Consider the following 13,582-nt stretch of genomic DNA (forward strand, 5'->3'; position numbering starts at 1 on the left):
GGTATTTTGATAGGGATTGCATTGACTCTGTAGATTGCTTTAGGCTACCCATGGTTTTTTATGCACTTGCATTGACCCATGGAATTACAGTAGAGTACAATCTCTTACATGAATAGAATGGTCTTAGGAAAATTGGGATCATATGGTTGACATAATTTCAAGCCTAAACCATGATATAGCCCTGATGACATTTTAGTCATAACTTTGTGTGAAATAACAAACGTATTTTGTTGCCTGTTGGTAAACATCAGGCATCAGAAAGGTAAGTGGTGCCCATGTGGGTGTTAGTGTGTAGTTTGCACTTATGTTGGTAATTTCCTACTTTGCTTAGTAGAATTGATCCACCCATTTTGAATATAATGTAAATTTTGCACCCACTTTGAATACAGCTTTTGAAGATAGAAACGTGTAGCTTCTGACTAGAACTGTTGGGCTGGTTTCTTAGAACCCCAAGTTTTAGTACTTCAGGGAAGAAAGAGACCTTGGAGAACATGAGAGCGAGGCCTGTCATTTTGCTTTAGAAACATGTGAAATGATTTTCTGAAGTTACACCATTATTACAACCTTGATTGCCTGGTTCCTAGGTCATGAACTTTGACTCTGAGTTTATTTGTTGGTTCATTCAGTAAAACCTTATCAAGCATCTGTGATTTGTCACACTGTTTTGGGGGCTGAAGACACATCACTGTACAAAACAGAAGGAAAAAAATCCCCACCCTAATAGGTTTGTTAGAGGAATTAGATAAAATACGTAAATTCATTATATATTAAGTTAGACTGTGGTAAGTGCCACACAGATATAAAAGGGAGATTATTTAAAATTTTCTCCAGTATTTCTAATGTATAGATATCTAATTTTAAGGTAGTGGTATTACTGTAAGTTGCTTATAGAATGAACCTTATTTTATACTCCATTCCTTGTGTAGCCATATTTACATGACCATGTAAACATTGACATATTTCTGGATTTGAAAACATTCGGTGCGGAAGGCATTGTAAAGGTAGTAAATGCTTGGGGCATGCTGAATGTAACAGCATGAAATTTTTTTCTGAAGCATTTGGGATGTTGAAGCATTTCTCTAGGTCAGTGTTTAACCACTGCATCCTTCTCCTCTAGTCATTGGACTTCTTCCCTTGCCTCGGCAAATTTAGCCCAATTGTACACTTGAACATTCATTGTCTTGATATGTGCAATATTGAAGAATACTAAGATGTATTATCCTCAGCTGGAGTATGAAGACTGAGAGCCAGAGAATATCGGGAGGACTTTGCCATATAGTCTAATGTTTAATTTTGTCTTCTCAGGAGACACAGGGCTTTCAACTGAAATTGCCCTTTTAGGAGGTTTATTCTGGCATCAATATAGGTGATGAATTAACATGGAAATCTTTGCCAGTTCAGAGTGAGTCAGAGATTGCCTTCATCAGCAAATCTTTTATGGACCAAGAGAGAACATTTCTAAATGTAAATGAAATAATAAAATTACAGTTTCAATTTTGATGTAAAATGTTTGGATCAGAAAGGCAATAGTCCAGGAGACTGTTTGAAATAAGTGAGTTAGGACATGGACACCCACAGATTAATGGAAAACTTATTGGCAAAAGGCAAGGACAAGCATATGAACAATGAAGAGAGACTTGTGAGGGGGAGAGAGGGAAAAACAATATAGAGCGAAAAATTTGAAAGCAAGGAAGGGATTGTATAATGGGTCTAAAAAAAGAAAACCTCATCTTGTATAGTTATCTAGGAATAGTGGCTGGAAAAAGCTGAATCTGAGTAATTTCTGTCATAGATTCAGGATAGTTGCTGAGTCATGATTCAGAGGGCTGTGGAGAGAAATGTTTTCAAATCATGCTTGATTCTTGGGAATCAGAGATAATGTCTTATTTCCTGCAGAACCAGGAGGGCCTGGATTAATTCTGTAAATACAGATGAGCTTCAGGCAAGGAAGTAGAGATGATCCTCATAAATCTTATTAAAGCATGTACTGATTCTTACTTAAATGCAGTTTGAACTAATTCCTCACACAAAGCATGCATCTGCCCTCCCCCTACCTCCTAAGCCAGTAGTTACCAAGCTGCCTAACATCAGAATCAAGTGTGGGTACTTTAAAATTTTGATTCCTTGGCTCCACTGCGGATCTGAACTAAGGTGGAATCCTCTGGGATGAAACCTTAGGAACCGTTAGTTTTATGGAGATTCCTGGTGTCTCACACAGCCTGTGGAAAACCACTACTCTAAACAACAGGCCTGTGGTTTGTATCACAAGAGGCACAATTGGGGAGGGTAGTAAAACTGGGGAAAAATATCTATTTCTGAGATGTGCTTTTTGAATCACCAAATCCCTGATGCCCAGTGTTTTGCCAGTGGGGCCACTAAAGCTCTTTGAAGAAGCCAGTTTGTAGGGAACCCTGGTCATTTATTGGCACATTGTCCTCTATAGCTTGAAATAAGTTTTGGTTTATATAACGAATTGATAAACACTCTAAGAATGATAGATGGTGCTTGTGGGTCTTCATAGGGGCAGTGTAGCTGCTGTGCCAGTTTCCCAGAGATGAAAAATAGCAGTTTTTCAAGTTAAAATCACAAGCTGAAATTAGTTCATGCTGATACAGACTTTCAATTTTCTAGAATTCTCTACCAATAATATATTTGTGCAAAGAACCTTATGGGTAATTTAGTACATGCAAACATGAGTAAAATCTTGTGTCCTTACTAGGCCTATGAAATAGAAGGGGCTTAAAAAAAAAAGGCTTTATGATGTAATCACTAAAATATTAAGGAGAATGTGCTGAGTGCTTTAGGTATAGTAAGAACAAAAATGTAAACACCAAAGCTGGAAAAGGGATTCTTGCCGGGGATACCAGAAGATGCTTGAGTTAGAGGAGGTTATTTGAGCTGGGGCCTAATGGTTAGGTAAGATACAGCTTAGTAAGTGTAGGTAAAGGAAAGATGTGGACATGAGAAACTAGGAGTGTTTAGTAGTTTCAAAGTGTTTAGAGATTAGAAATAGCATTATTTCAGGCTAAGATACTTGAAAATTACCTATGATCACACCTTGGAGGCCCCAGATCATTTGCAATATTCAGTTTGGACTTTACTTACTGTTGCTCCAGGAGAAGGGGGTTCCTCACCAGGGGCATGTTCGCTATGAATTTACTAATACTGAATAAAGGCAAGGGCAAGAAGGTGGGGGTGTGAAGGAGGTTTTATTGTCATGGTAGTAGGTCACAGTCTCTCGTCTTCTCCAGCTTCCCTCCATCGTTCTCTAAGCCCCTTGCTCCCATGCTCAGTTACATACCAGGAACTGCAGGGAGGAGAGAATGGGTGTTTCCTCTTCACCCCTCCCCTGGGCTGGTACTCTCATGACTGACCAGCTGCTCTGTCCTTGGTAAACATCCCAGAAATGTGCAAACAGGCTCTTATGTGTATAGACAGTGGGCTCCATTAAGGCAGGGTGGGAATCCAGGTCAGAAATTCCCATTTGCTCCACACTTACCCATTCAAGTTTTTGAGCTGGATAGTGACATAATCAAAGGTGTCCTTTAGGGATTCCATGCAGACCATTAGTATATACAGTGGGTGAGTTAGAGTCATAGAAGCTGGGAAACCCATAACTAGGCTGCTGTAACTGTACAGCAGAAATAAAAGAATATGATTGTGTGGGTATGGAAGAAGGGTAGAGGGGAGAGATCAGCAGTATTTGGTGGATGTATGGAAGCAAGAATTGAGGAATATCCATCACTTGAGTTATGAGGATAATGGTGTTATGAGCCAATTTATTTATATATGTGGCTGGAGTCCCTGGGGGTGGAGCAGAATTGAGTTTTGATATATGTTAAGTTTCAACATGCAGGCAAAATCCCTAGTAGAAATTCCCAGAAGGTAATTGGATTTATTAAATTTAGTGAATTGGGACTTTGGGACTATGGCTAGAGTGGTAGGAAAGCATAAATTTCAGATAGGCTCATTTGGATTCAAAATTCAGTTCTAGCAGTCATGGCTCTGTGACCTTGCATATTATTTAACTGCTATATTTCATTATTTTCATTATTTGAAAAAACAGAATGGTAAGACAAGAGTTGGGTGTTTTTCCTGGGGTATTGAGGGTGGAAGAGCTGTGCACAGTGCTCGTGCAAGTCTCGAATAAATCTCCACTCCTTCCCCAACCCCCACTGTTGTTCTTCCTGTTCTTTCTCTTTCTGAGACTAGGCATTCTTTGGAGAAAGAAAAACGGTTTGTGAGGAGAGACGAGTGATGATAGAATTAACAGAAAAATGTCAGTAGAGATGGGGAAGGGTGAGATTAGCTGCTTCACGAGGGGTTGTTAGCTTTGAGAGGAAGAGGGCCCCATTTCTGATACAGGCAACTTGAAGGGAATAAATAAAGACAGTGCTGAACAGAGGGTCTTGGATTTCTCTCATAGAAGCAGAAGGTGAGGCCGTCTGGTACAAGAGAGTAGAAGTCTGGGGCTGGGTCCTTGAGAAAGAAGAAAATTCTTTTTAGATATTTACTGTGGGAAATAAGACTAGGAGTAACCCAGAGTTGCATATAAGGATTGCCAAACAACAGAAGCAAAAGGGTTAGATGGTTTGAACTCTTAGTGTCCTGTGGGTGTGTGAATTACAGAGGAGAGAAGGTCACCGGAGGCTAAGGGGTTGTGGAACAGAGAAGCTGGATAGTGGACAAAGAGGGGTTGGGTGCGGAGGAGGGGCACCAACAGGGTGCTTCGTTCTTTGTGGAATGTGAGGGAGGTCTGGGAGGTCTGGGAGGTCGATTTCTGGTGGCAGTGAGCATGGGGGGAGCATGCTTGGTGTAAGTGGTTATTTGTCAGCAACAAATTACTGATTGTATCCTTTAAGGCAGGATTGTTGGCGCCTGATTATCCTTTGAACACAAACAGCTCTGGGATTCTTTGCCTTCAATGATGATAAGCCTGCTCACTTTTGTGATGTAGCAGTGTAGTACGCTGGCACTACTGTTTTTTTCTTTCCTCCCTTGGCAGTGTTGGTGTGCTAGAACAGAATAGACTTTGGAATCAAATAATCAAAATTAAATACCTGCTTCTCCTCTGAGAATGTGGGGCAAACTATCCCGGCTGATTCTGCAAAATGAAAACACTTAAGTCATTGTGTGGACATTAAATACAATAGTATGTGCAATATCTCTACTTCTTGGTAGAGGTGCACCAAAGTGGTCTACACTTTGGGAAAATGGTTTCTGAATTGAGGGTTGTTTTGGCTTTGGGAAACAGGTCAAACACCAGTAAAACAAAACCTAAAACAAGGCAGCATCAGCATAGCACACACAGGTCTTCATTTTCTAATATGCATGCTTAGAAAGACCACAAAAGTATGTAACTTGCAGACTGTGTTATGCACAACAATTCTTATTGCATTAACATAAAATCTCAGTAAAAGATCTTTGCTAGAATTCAGATGAAATTCATTTGAACTAAATGTGATGAAGTCTGGAGAGAAGCCAGCTAGAATCAAGTATTGGAATTATGTGGAAGTGAAAGGCTGTCATTCTATATTTGTATGTATTCATTAGCCAAAATTTGGCCTTCTGTGAATTACATAATGTGTACATTATATAAGAACTCTCAGTCTACCCTGTAGTTTGGTGGTTTCCAAGCAGATACTACTAAAAGGTCCTACCTCATTTCAGAGTATATGAAGGAAAAACCATTAGATACGTAGTCCAGAGTTCTGTGCGTCCATTGTGACTTTCATGTTGGAGTCCTAATTGTCCTCAATTTTAGTAGGTAATTCTAACAATCTGCAGCAGTAGTCATGGCTCTCTTACAGGTAAAGCCCCTAGCTTACAGAAGGTGTCTTTCTTCTTTGGAGTTGCATTGTTGTATTAGTGAGGAAAAAAGAAACTAAACTGAGTATCCAGTTAGACGAGGAGAGAGTGAAAGTTTGAAGATTTGGCCCAAGGTCTGAATCTCAGCCTAAATGTGCAGTAGCAGGCGATGCTGGGGCCCATGTTGATAGGCCAGAGTAAAGTACGGCACAGGTTCGTGCCTGGGGACCCATGGGATGTCAGGACCCAGGTACACAGGAGGCACCAGCAGCAGGAGTGGGGATTTAGAGGTCACAACTCCTGCAGAGAGCCTGGGGAGTGTGGTTAGAGGATAAACAGGAACAAGAGAAAGCAGAAAGAAATTGCTTGATATTATTAAGCCAGTGGATTTCAAAGTGAGGATTGTGTCCATGTGTCCTGTTTAGAGTCTGGATTTGCATTTGAAATGAACGAAATATGGCACAATTGATAGTAACAGAGCTGTGGTGAAGCTGTGGACAAGACAGATCCTGACTATGCTGAGTACCTGGTCAATTTGATGAATTTAATTTTATGACTGTTTTCATTTATAAGCTGTCCATTTCTCATTGTTTTTTTTAATGCTTAATTATCAAACTGCTATAATATTAAGTAACTCCTTGTTACTTAAGTAGTATCTAATATACTCTTCCAACGTGGTACTTCTCATTTACTGAAACCTGATTCACCTGAATGTAATGCTACACAAGGGTGTATTGGTAGGCTATAAAAGAGTTTGAATGCAAGTTTTCAGACGTGTTTTCAAGATTAATCTCTTTGATTTGTTTGGCATTAAAAATACCCCAAAAAAGAGTGGACTACTAGGAGGACATTGGGGAGAACCTGGTTTAGTTACTCAGAGATAACTAAATTTCCCCGCGTTTTTGATGCAACCTTAGATTCCAAGTGAGCTATGACATGTTAGAGGAAAAGATCACACCTCTGAGTTCTGGGCTGTATTACAGTGGCCTCCCAGTGTGCTGGAGTGGGCCTGTGATTTTTTTTTTTTTTCCTGTTGCTTTAAAAAGCAGTTTATTGGCTTTGCAACTAGGCCTTCATGGAGCTGGATGCCACAAATGGAGTGGAAAAATCTTATTTGATGTTGTGGCTCCCACAAAATAACTAGAGTTTGTGGTTGCCAATAATGCCGGTGTTGCAGACAGAGTGGACAGCCCAGCAGTGGGACTGTTAATTGTTACCAAAGACACACAGTATCTGGTGGGAGAATTGGTGTCACTTTTTATATCATGCCGTCTGTTTGGCAGACACAGTGTTTATTTTTCAGGCACACCACCAGCTGATCATGCTTCTCACTTTGTTTATGGGTTTTACTTATTGTTCCTGAACCAACACTTTCCCCTGTACACTTCTGTCAGAATGCCACTTTTCCTATTGTCAGTGTTCAAGGAATGAAAACTCCTAGTGGGAGTTCTAGGCCTGGACCTCTGGACTGATACCTGTTACACGCTTGGTAGTGTAATGCTGGGTGTTGGCTGTGTATATTGGTTCTATTCATATTTTTCTCGATGTGGCCAGATCTAGAGCCTGCTGTGACAAACCCCCCTGCTCTGACTCGTACCCTCAGTTAAATGTTGATGTTTAAGTGCCTTTCTCCTACTCTTCATAAAAAGTCGGTGCCAGGGGATATTAAGAAAGAGCTTGGCAGAGCCTACATTTCACACTCAAATAGAAAAGTCGAGTGACTGTCAGGGAATCATCTGGACTTTGAAATATATTGCGTTGGTTCATTTGGCATTTAGTTTGTAGACTTTTACAGGTTTTCGTGGTTCCCTTCAAGTTTAATTCAGTCTGAATCCTGCTGCTAACCCAGTTCTTCCCTGTTCATCAATGTATCTGAACATCATAAGTGACTCACTCACTCTAATAAAGTGAAAAAAATGTGTTGTTGACATAATTCTGTACGTCACTATTTTTGTGATCTGTACTTTGGACTATATTTATGCTGTTTAGGTTTGAAGAAACACTTCCAGGAGAAATATTTAACCCATCGTTGTCTGGTTATGGTATAAATGTTGGTTGGATACAAGAGAAATATGCTTTCTTAATTTTCCTTCTAGTTGCAAAATCTGTAAACCAAGCTGATCAATTGTTGAAACATTTAATAATATAATGCTTAACACTTAAGGTAGTGGAGTTATGTCTGTAGTGAGCAGGAAATAATTTTCTTTGTTCTCGCTCATTCTTCTAGACATGAAACAGGTTTTCCACAGTCAAAAATAGTAGGGTGAATTTAAGCCTGCTGAAGGGATTAAGTTAGGTAATAGATAGCTTATGAATGTTTCAGAATTTATTAGTAAATATAGAAGCCATTATTGTATTCACCATCTATAATTCAACTGTTGTCTCTGAATGTTTATTACTCTCAGTACCTGTCATATATGCACCTGAATAATAGATTTCCTTTGTTCCAAAAGTGTTTTTCCAATATCATATTGTGGATATAAAAAGGAAATCTATAGCAATATTCTTGACCTCAATTTGTTGGAAAGTTAAAATTTATATATGAAACTATATTTTGATTGCTTTCCAGTAATCTCATGGTCCAGATGGTCAGGAAGGGGGAAGATTATTGCTGGTGAATACAGCCAGGAAAAGTTTCACGCAGGTGGCAAGAATGTGAATAGCTAACATAATTTTCCAAAGTATGTGGCCTATCTTTTTCAGAATATTTTATGAAGCCTAGAATAAGAATTGGTGCATTTCTCCTTACAGAGCAAGTAGACTGTGGGAGTGTATTGTTAAACTCATTAATTCATTTAGTGATCATCTATTGAAAGCCCACTGTGTATTAAGTATGGCTTTTGGAATATTGCTCTCACTAAATCAAGCTGTCAAGCCCCCTAGGTATGAGCAGAATCTATAATTGCAGGACCAGCTGATGTTATTCAATGTTAGTTGGGACCCCAAACTCAGATAATGAAATGGTTATTTATGTAAATATTAATAAAATGTGGAACATCACAAATAACTGCTTGTAAAAAAGTATTGGGTATTAGAAATTTGCACGTAATAAACATTTTCAAATTTTGCTTAAATAAAGTCTTCGAAGAAATGGCCTTTAAACAGTCATGAAATCAATAGCTGTTCTGTATTAAGGCACTGCGATGGGTGCTGAGGGAGTCTTTGTGTATGTTCTGTGCCCACGGTCTGCTGGAGAATAGACTCCCTCCCGTTTTCATCATTTAAGGCACTTCCAGGTCCTGTTCCAGAGATTCTAATACTGGTTTCTCATCTCTTGAGAGCTGCTGGGGTACAGTAGGCAGCTTGGATCTGCCTGATGTGTGTGGAGATTCCTTTTAGAGTTTAAGGGTCAGACAGGCAAAGAAATGAATGGCTATCCATCAGTTCTTTCTCTTAAAACCCAGTTCATAAGATACCTTGAGTTAGTTTATACCTACTTTATAGGATTAATTCCTGTTTTCTATGTTGTGCTTAGTAAACAACTAAGATAGTACTTTGATACCATTTTAAATAAAGATTTAGAGGCAAAGTTAGATAGGAGTTAAAAAAGTTAGTAGGCCGCCACCTATTTGGGACACATTCAGTGTACCTGACTGTTCATTTTCTTAAAGGAACAAATGGTGAACATGAATATATGTTCGCTGGGAGCCCGGAATGTATACTTTAATGGAACTGAGACTATACTATTTCAAGAAAGCAATCTTAGTTTTTTTGGAGTCATTTCCCTGAAAAATCAACAAAATAAAAAGATGGAACAAAACGTATTGTCAGCTTGGGGCACACCCAGAAAACTGCCGGAGGGAGTGTAGTTTTGGTTTTGAGGAACCAGACAGGCAATTGCTTTTGCGTGTTAAACATTTTTCTCCTCAGACACTCTCATTATAATCAACTAGTATTGCACTGAGTCTATAAATAATACTTATGTGGGAAACAGAGCAGAAAACTATTCAAGTAAAGCAGAAAACAGCATTGTTGATTTTTAAAGGTGCAGCAGTTAAAAAGAACCTGAATTTCCTTGCTTATAACTAAAATCTGATTTAAGGCAACTCCACAATTTACTCTGGGAGTGGTAGTTACTTGGGGAAGCCTGTGGACTTCTGCAGTTATAATAAAACACTGCTTGACCTGTGAGGATGCTATAGTCCAGGCCAGTGATCATTTTCCGGGTTGACCAAGTGGGATGTTCTAGTATACCCCTGAAAATGTAAAGTCAAATTATATTTTCATTTATTCCAAAAGTACCTGTTGACAGAGTTCTTTGTGCTAGATCTTAACTAAATCCTTTTGGGAAATTAATAATAAATGATCTGTGCCCTCCTAGAATTTAGGTTAGTAGGAAAATAAAGCATTTATACCATGTTTTATTTTACATTATTTGTTAAAGCAATTATAGATTTTTATTAGTTTTAACAAAGTCTGGCAGTCTCATATCTTAATAGTCCTCACCACTAATTCCCCAGAAAGACAGCTTTGGCCTTTTAGCCATTTCTTAAATTTCTTTGAGGACCATGATCATCCCCCCTGCACCTCTCCAACTTTAGATATCATCTTTTCACTTTATACTGTTGACACACAATGTCTTAAGTTCATACTATCTTGTGTTCCTTTCCTCTATTAAGGAGTTAAAACTTAAACATTAAAAATTGGTTTTGTCAAAATTATATTTAATGACTTTGTACATATTATGATTCAGCTATTTTGTTTGTTACTTGTATAACTTCATTTTCCCAGGAGTTAATAATTGTCTTTGCTTTTTTTTTTTTTTTTAAATAAAGGAGCATTTATATTTCCTCTTACTTCACTGAGACACATTAGGATATTGATCATTTCTGCTTTTCTCTGGAGACATTTAACTGGAACTCCTAACCCATTCCAGTCTAGACAAGAGCCTCTCTTGGACCTTTGGCATAGCTGTTGTCCTGGAATATCAAAGTGTAGTCCTGGGAATTCCATTTGCTTTTCTGCTATATTGGATCTCCTATTTATAGATTTCATATCCTCTTCCCATGGTTTATTCCCATGTTTTGTTAGAGTGCATTATCCAATAGCTTCCGATACAAGGGAACATACAAGGGTAAGTTGTGTGTTCATTTTGATACTTATTTAAAAAGTTGGTAGGCATTGAATTAGAAATCTGGGGTTAAAGTGCTTCTTATGTGGACTTTCGACTATTCTTCCTATTTATATCTTATCATCTTCAGGAGTACTTGCTGCCTCCAGTTCCCATAGCCCAAACTTACTGACCTCTTGGTTCCTTCCTCTGTAGGCATGTTAACGTTATCTTCCATTGCCCAAAGCTGTGGTGACATTTTTCTCAGGCTTACCAACAGAGGTCTTCAGTGGCAGCAAATAGCTGTAATGGTTATGGAATGCTTTCTTTACTGACAGTACAAAAATATGTCTATTAAGCCCTCCAGCTAGAATCTTCTATTTATTTGTAAAATGTCCTTCTGTTCAACTTACTGCTGTCAAAACTGGGTTGTAGTATATAGCATTGATAGTTATTTTTGCAGAAATTAAAATAGCATTTTTCTAAAGGTTTTAAAAAAGTTATACTTTAAGGCCATTAATGTGTTTATCAGATTGATCTGAGTCTCCCAGGTACTCCTTTGATTTCTGTTTTGGTAACTGAATAAAATGCTGCGTGGAGTAATCATAAGGATGGCATTTCGAACCAGCTTACTTAATATAAGCCTAGTAGTTCTGAAAAGAAGAAAAAAAAGTCTGGTTTGGAATTCTATGTTCTTGAATGAAAAATACTTTCTCTTCCATTGTAGACAAGTTCTGTTGATGAGACTCTTGACTAGTTTTCCTCACTTACCTGCCTTTATTGTAGGCTTTATGCCAGAAATACTAGACTGCTGGTCTCACAAAATGTTTTCAGTATTAGCATGGATGAAGGAAGAGATGGGGAGCCCAAAGAATAAGGACCAGATGGGAAGGTTCAAAATTTAAATAATACATTTTGCATTCATCTTATTTATTTTGTTTTCAAATTGAAGCATTACAGCTTCAATTAATCATTCATATTAAGTATAAGGTACAGAAATTGATGTGGGTGCATTACTTTCACAATTGCCATTTGGGACAATGCCTTTTTAAAGAATATGCTACTGCTACTATAACTCCTGTTTTGAGGAAAAAATATGCATACTATGATGTGTGCTAAACTTCAGTTTGCTGCACCCACAAACACCTCTTATCAATAGCTGTTAGTCATTGAGATACTATCGTATATATTTTTTATGCTTATAAAAACATAAAACCAGACTATATATACACACATATAACTAGCATTACTGTAATATTCCTGTGCAACTAGATATTAGCATTGAAAAAATGTTAATGCTTTTTTTTCCCTTCTGAATAGCTCAGTCACTAAAAGAATTTGCAAGACTACTCATTGCAGTGGAAGAAGAAAGGAGGAGACTGGTAAGTTTGTGCCCCATTTCTTGAGAATAATGCCTGTTTGACCATAGTAAAAGAAAGAATAGGCCTTCTGAATTAGACTGAGCCACATCAGACTTTATAATGGATACATGAACTAAATTTACAGAAAAGATGTCTGAGTATGATTATCAAATATTGCCAATAAGATACCCCATTTCTGTTGATTTCATTAATTGGGCAGATACAAATTATACTCATTTTGCTTTCTAGTTAATTGTTCTGAGAATTAAAGATATTGAACCAGCTGCCATTAAGAAAGCCATTCTAATTAAGCAAATTTCTAAATAACCTTAGTATTATGATAAGGACAGATTAATGGAAGGCATAACGGGCTTTGTCAGGGTGTTAGCAGGAGATGCTCTTGAAAGGTGAGTTGGGTCTTAGAAGTTGAGAGAATTTTGCTGGGCTGGGAAGAATGGGGAAAGCAGTCTAGGTTGATGAATTAACTTATATGACAGTATCAGCATAGTTATTAGTAATACATTTATTCATTCACAGATATAATTTTGTACCCATTATGTTCAAATTTCTGTGAAGGCCCCTGAATATGACTAAGTTTTCCCACTTGTATATGGGAAAAGCATTGTTGTAAATTAAAGCATTGTGGCAACTCCTGGCACATCATAAATAAATGTTAATGGTGATGAAAACGTTGAATGTCAGTTACAGACTTGTTTAAAAACATCATCTTTGATATCACTGGCTTCACCATCCTGTTGGGGACTTATATGTACATATAAATAAAAAACTCAAGTGTGGACCATATATGCTAGGAATGCAGCACAGTTTTGCTGTTATTTTGCTGAACGGATAAGGGAGAGCAATTTAAGGAGGATGTCTTTGAGGCAGAATTGACTCAGACTTGATTCTGAGCTAAGAATGAATCACACAACCAGGACATGGCAGTCCTATAAATGAGCTTGAGCATAGGCCGCAAAGTGGGAGAAGGTACTGTGTGTGTTTGTAGAATAAGGAAGGTTTTTAGAAGGTTATTAGTAGAAAATTGACTGGTAGTTTTGGCCTTATGCAGGGATTAAGAGCTGGGCTAAGAAGTTTTGGTGTTTGTTACAGGCTGTGGGAGAACTGCTAGAAGTTTTTGAATAGAAGAATGACAGTATAAGCATGGGATTAGGAAACACCGGCATACCATGTGTCTGGTCCCAGTATCAGAGACAGCCATGCTGTGTGATGTGTACTAGGTACATAGAAACCATTATAGGAGACTGACCCTTTCTGGGGAAGTCAGAAAGCTCTTTTTATGGAGGTGACTGTTGGGATCTTGAGACTAAATAGGACACTTTAAAATGCTTTATACATAATCCTC

The 13,582-nt window shown here is 38.2% G+C and overlaps 1 protein-coding gene across 3 annotated transcripts in view; it reads left to right on the forward strand.

Annotated features, from left to right (window-relative positions):
• Positions 1 to 13,582, forward strand: part of ARHGAP42 (Rho GTPase activating protein 42) — a 264,527-nt gene that overhangs the window by 91,523 nt on the left and 159,422 nt on the right. For all 3 annotated transcript variants that reach the window (XM_036902815.2, XM_057490759.1, XM_036902817.2), the window contains exon 3: positions 12,179 to 12,240. In XM_036902815.2, the coding sequence (XP_036758710.1) occupies positions 12,179 to 12,240 (62 nt within the window). The remainder of the gene's footprint in view (positions 1 to 12,178; positions 12,241 to 13,582) is intronic.

This window comes from Manis pentadactyla, chromosome 13, assembly GCF_030020395.1.
Source record: "Manis pentadactyla isolate mManPen7 chromosome 13, mManPen7.hap1, whole genome shotgun sequence".
NCBI classification, from domain to species: domain Eukaryota; kingdom Metazoa; phylum Chordata; class Mammalia; order Pholidota; family Manidae; genus Manis; species Manis pentadactyla.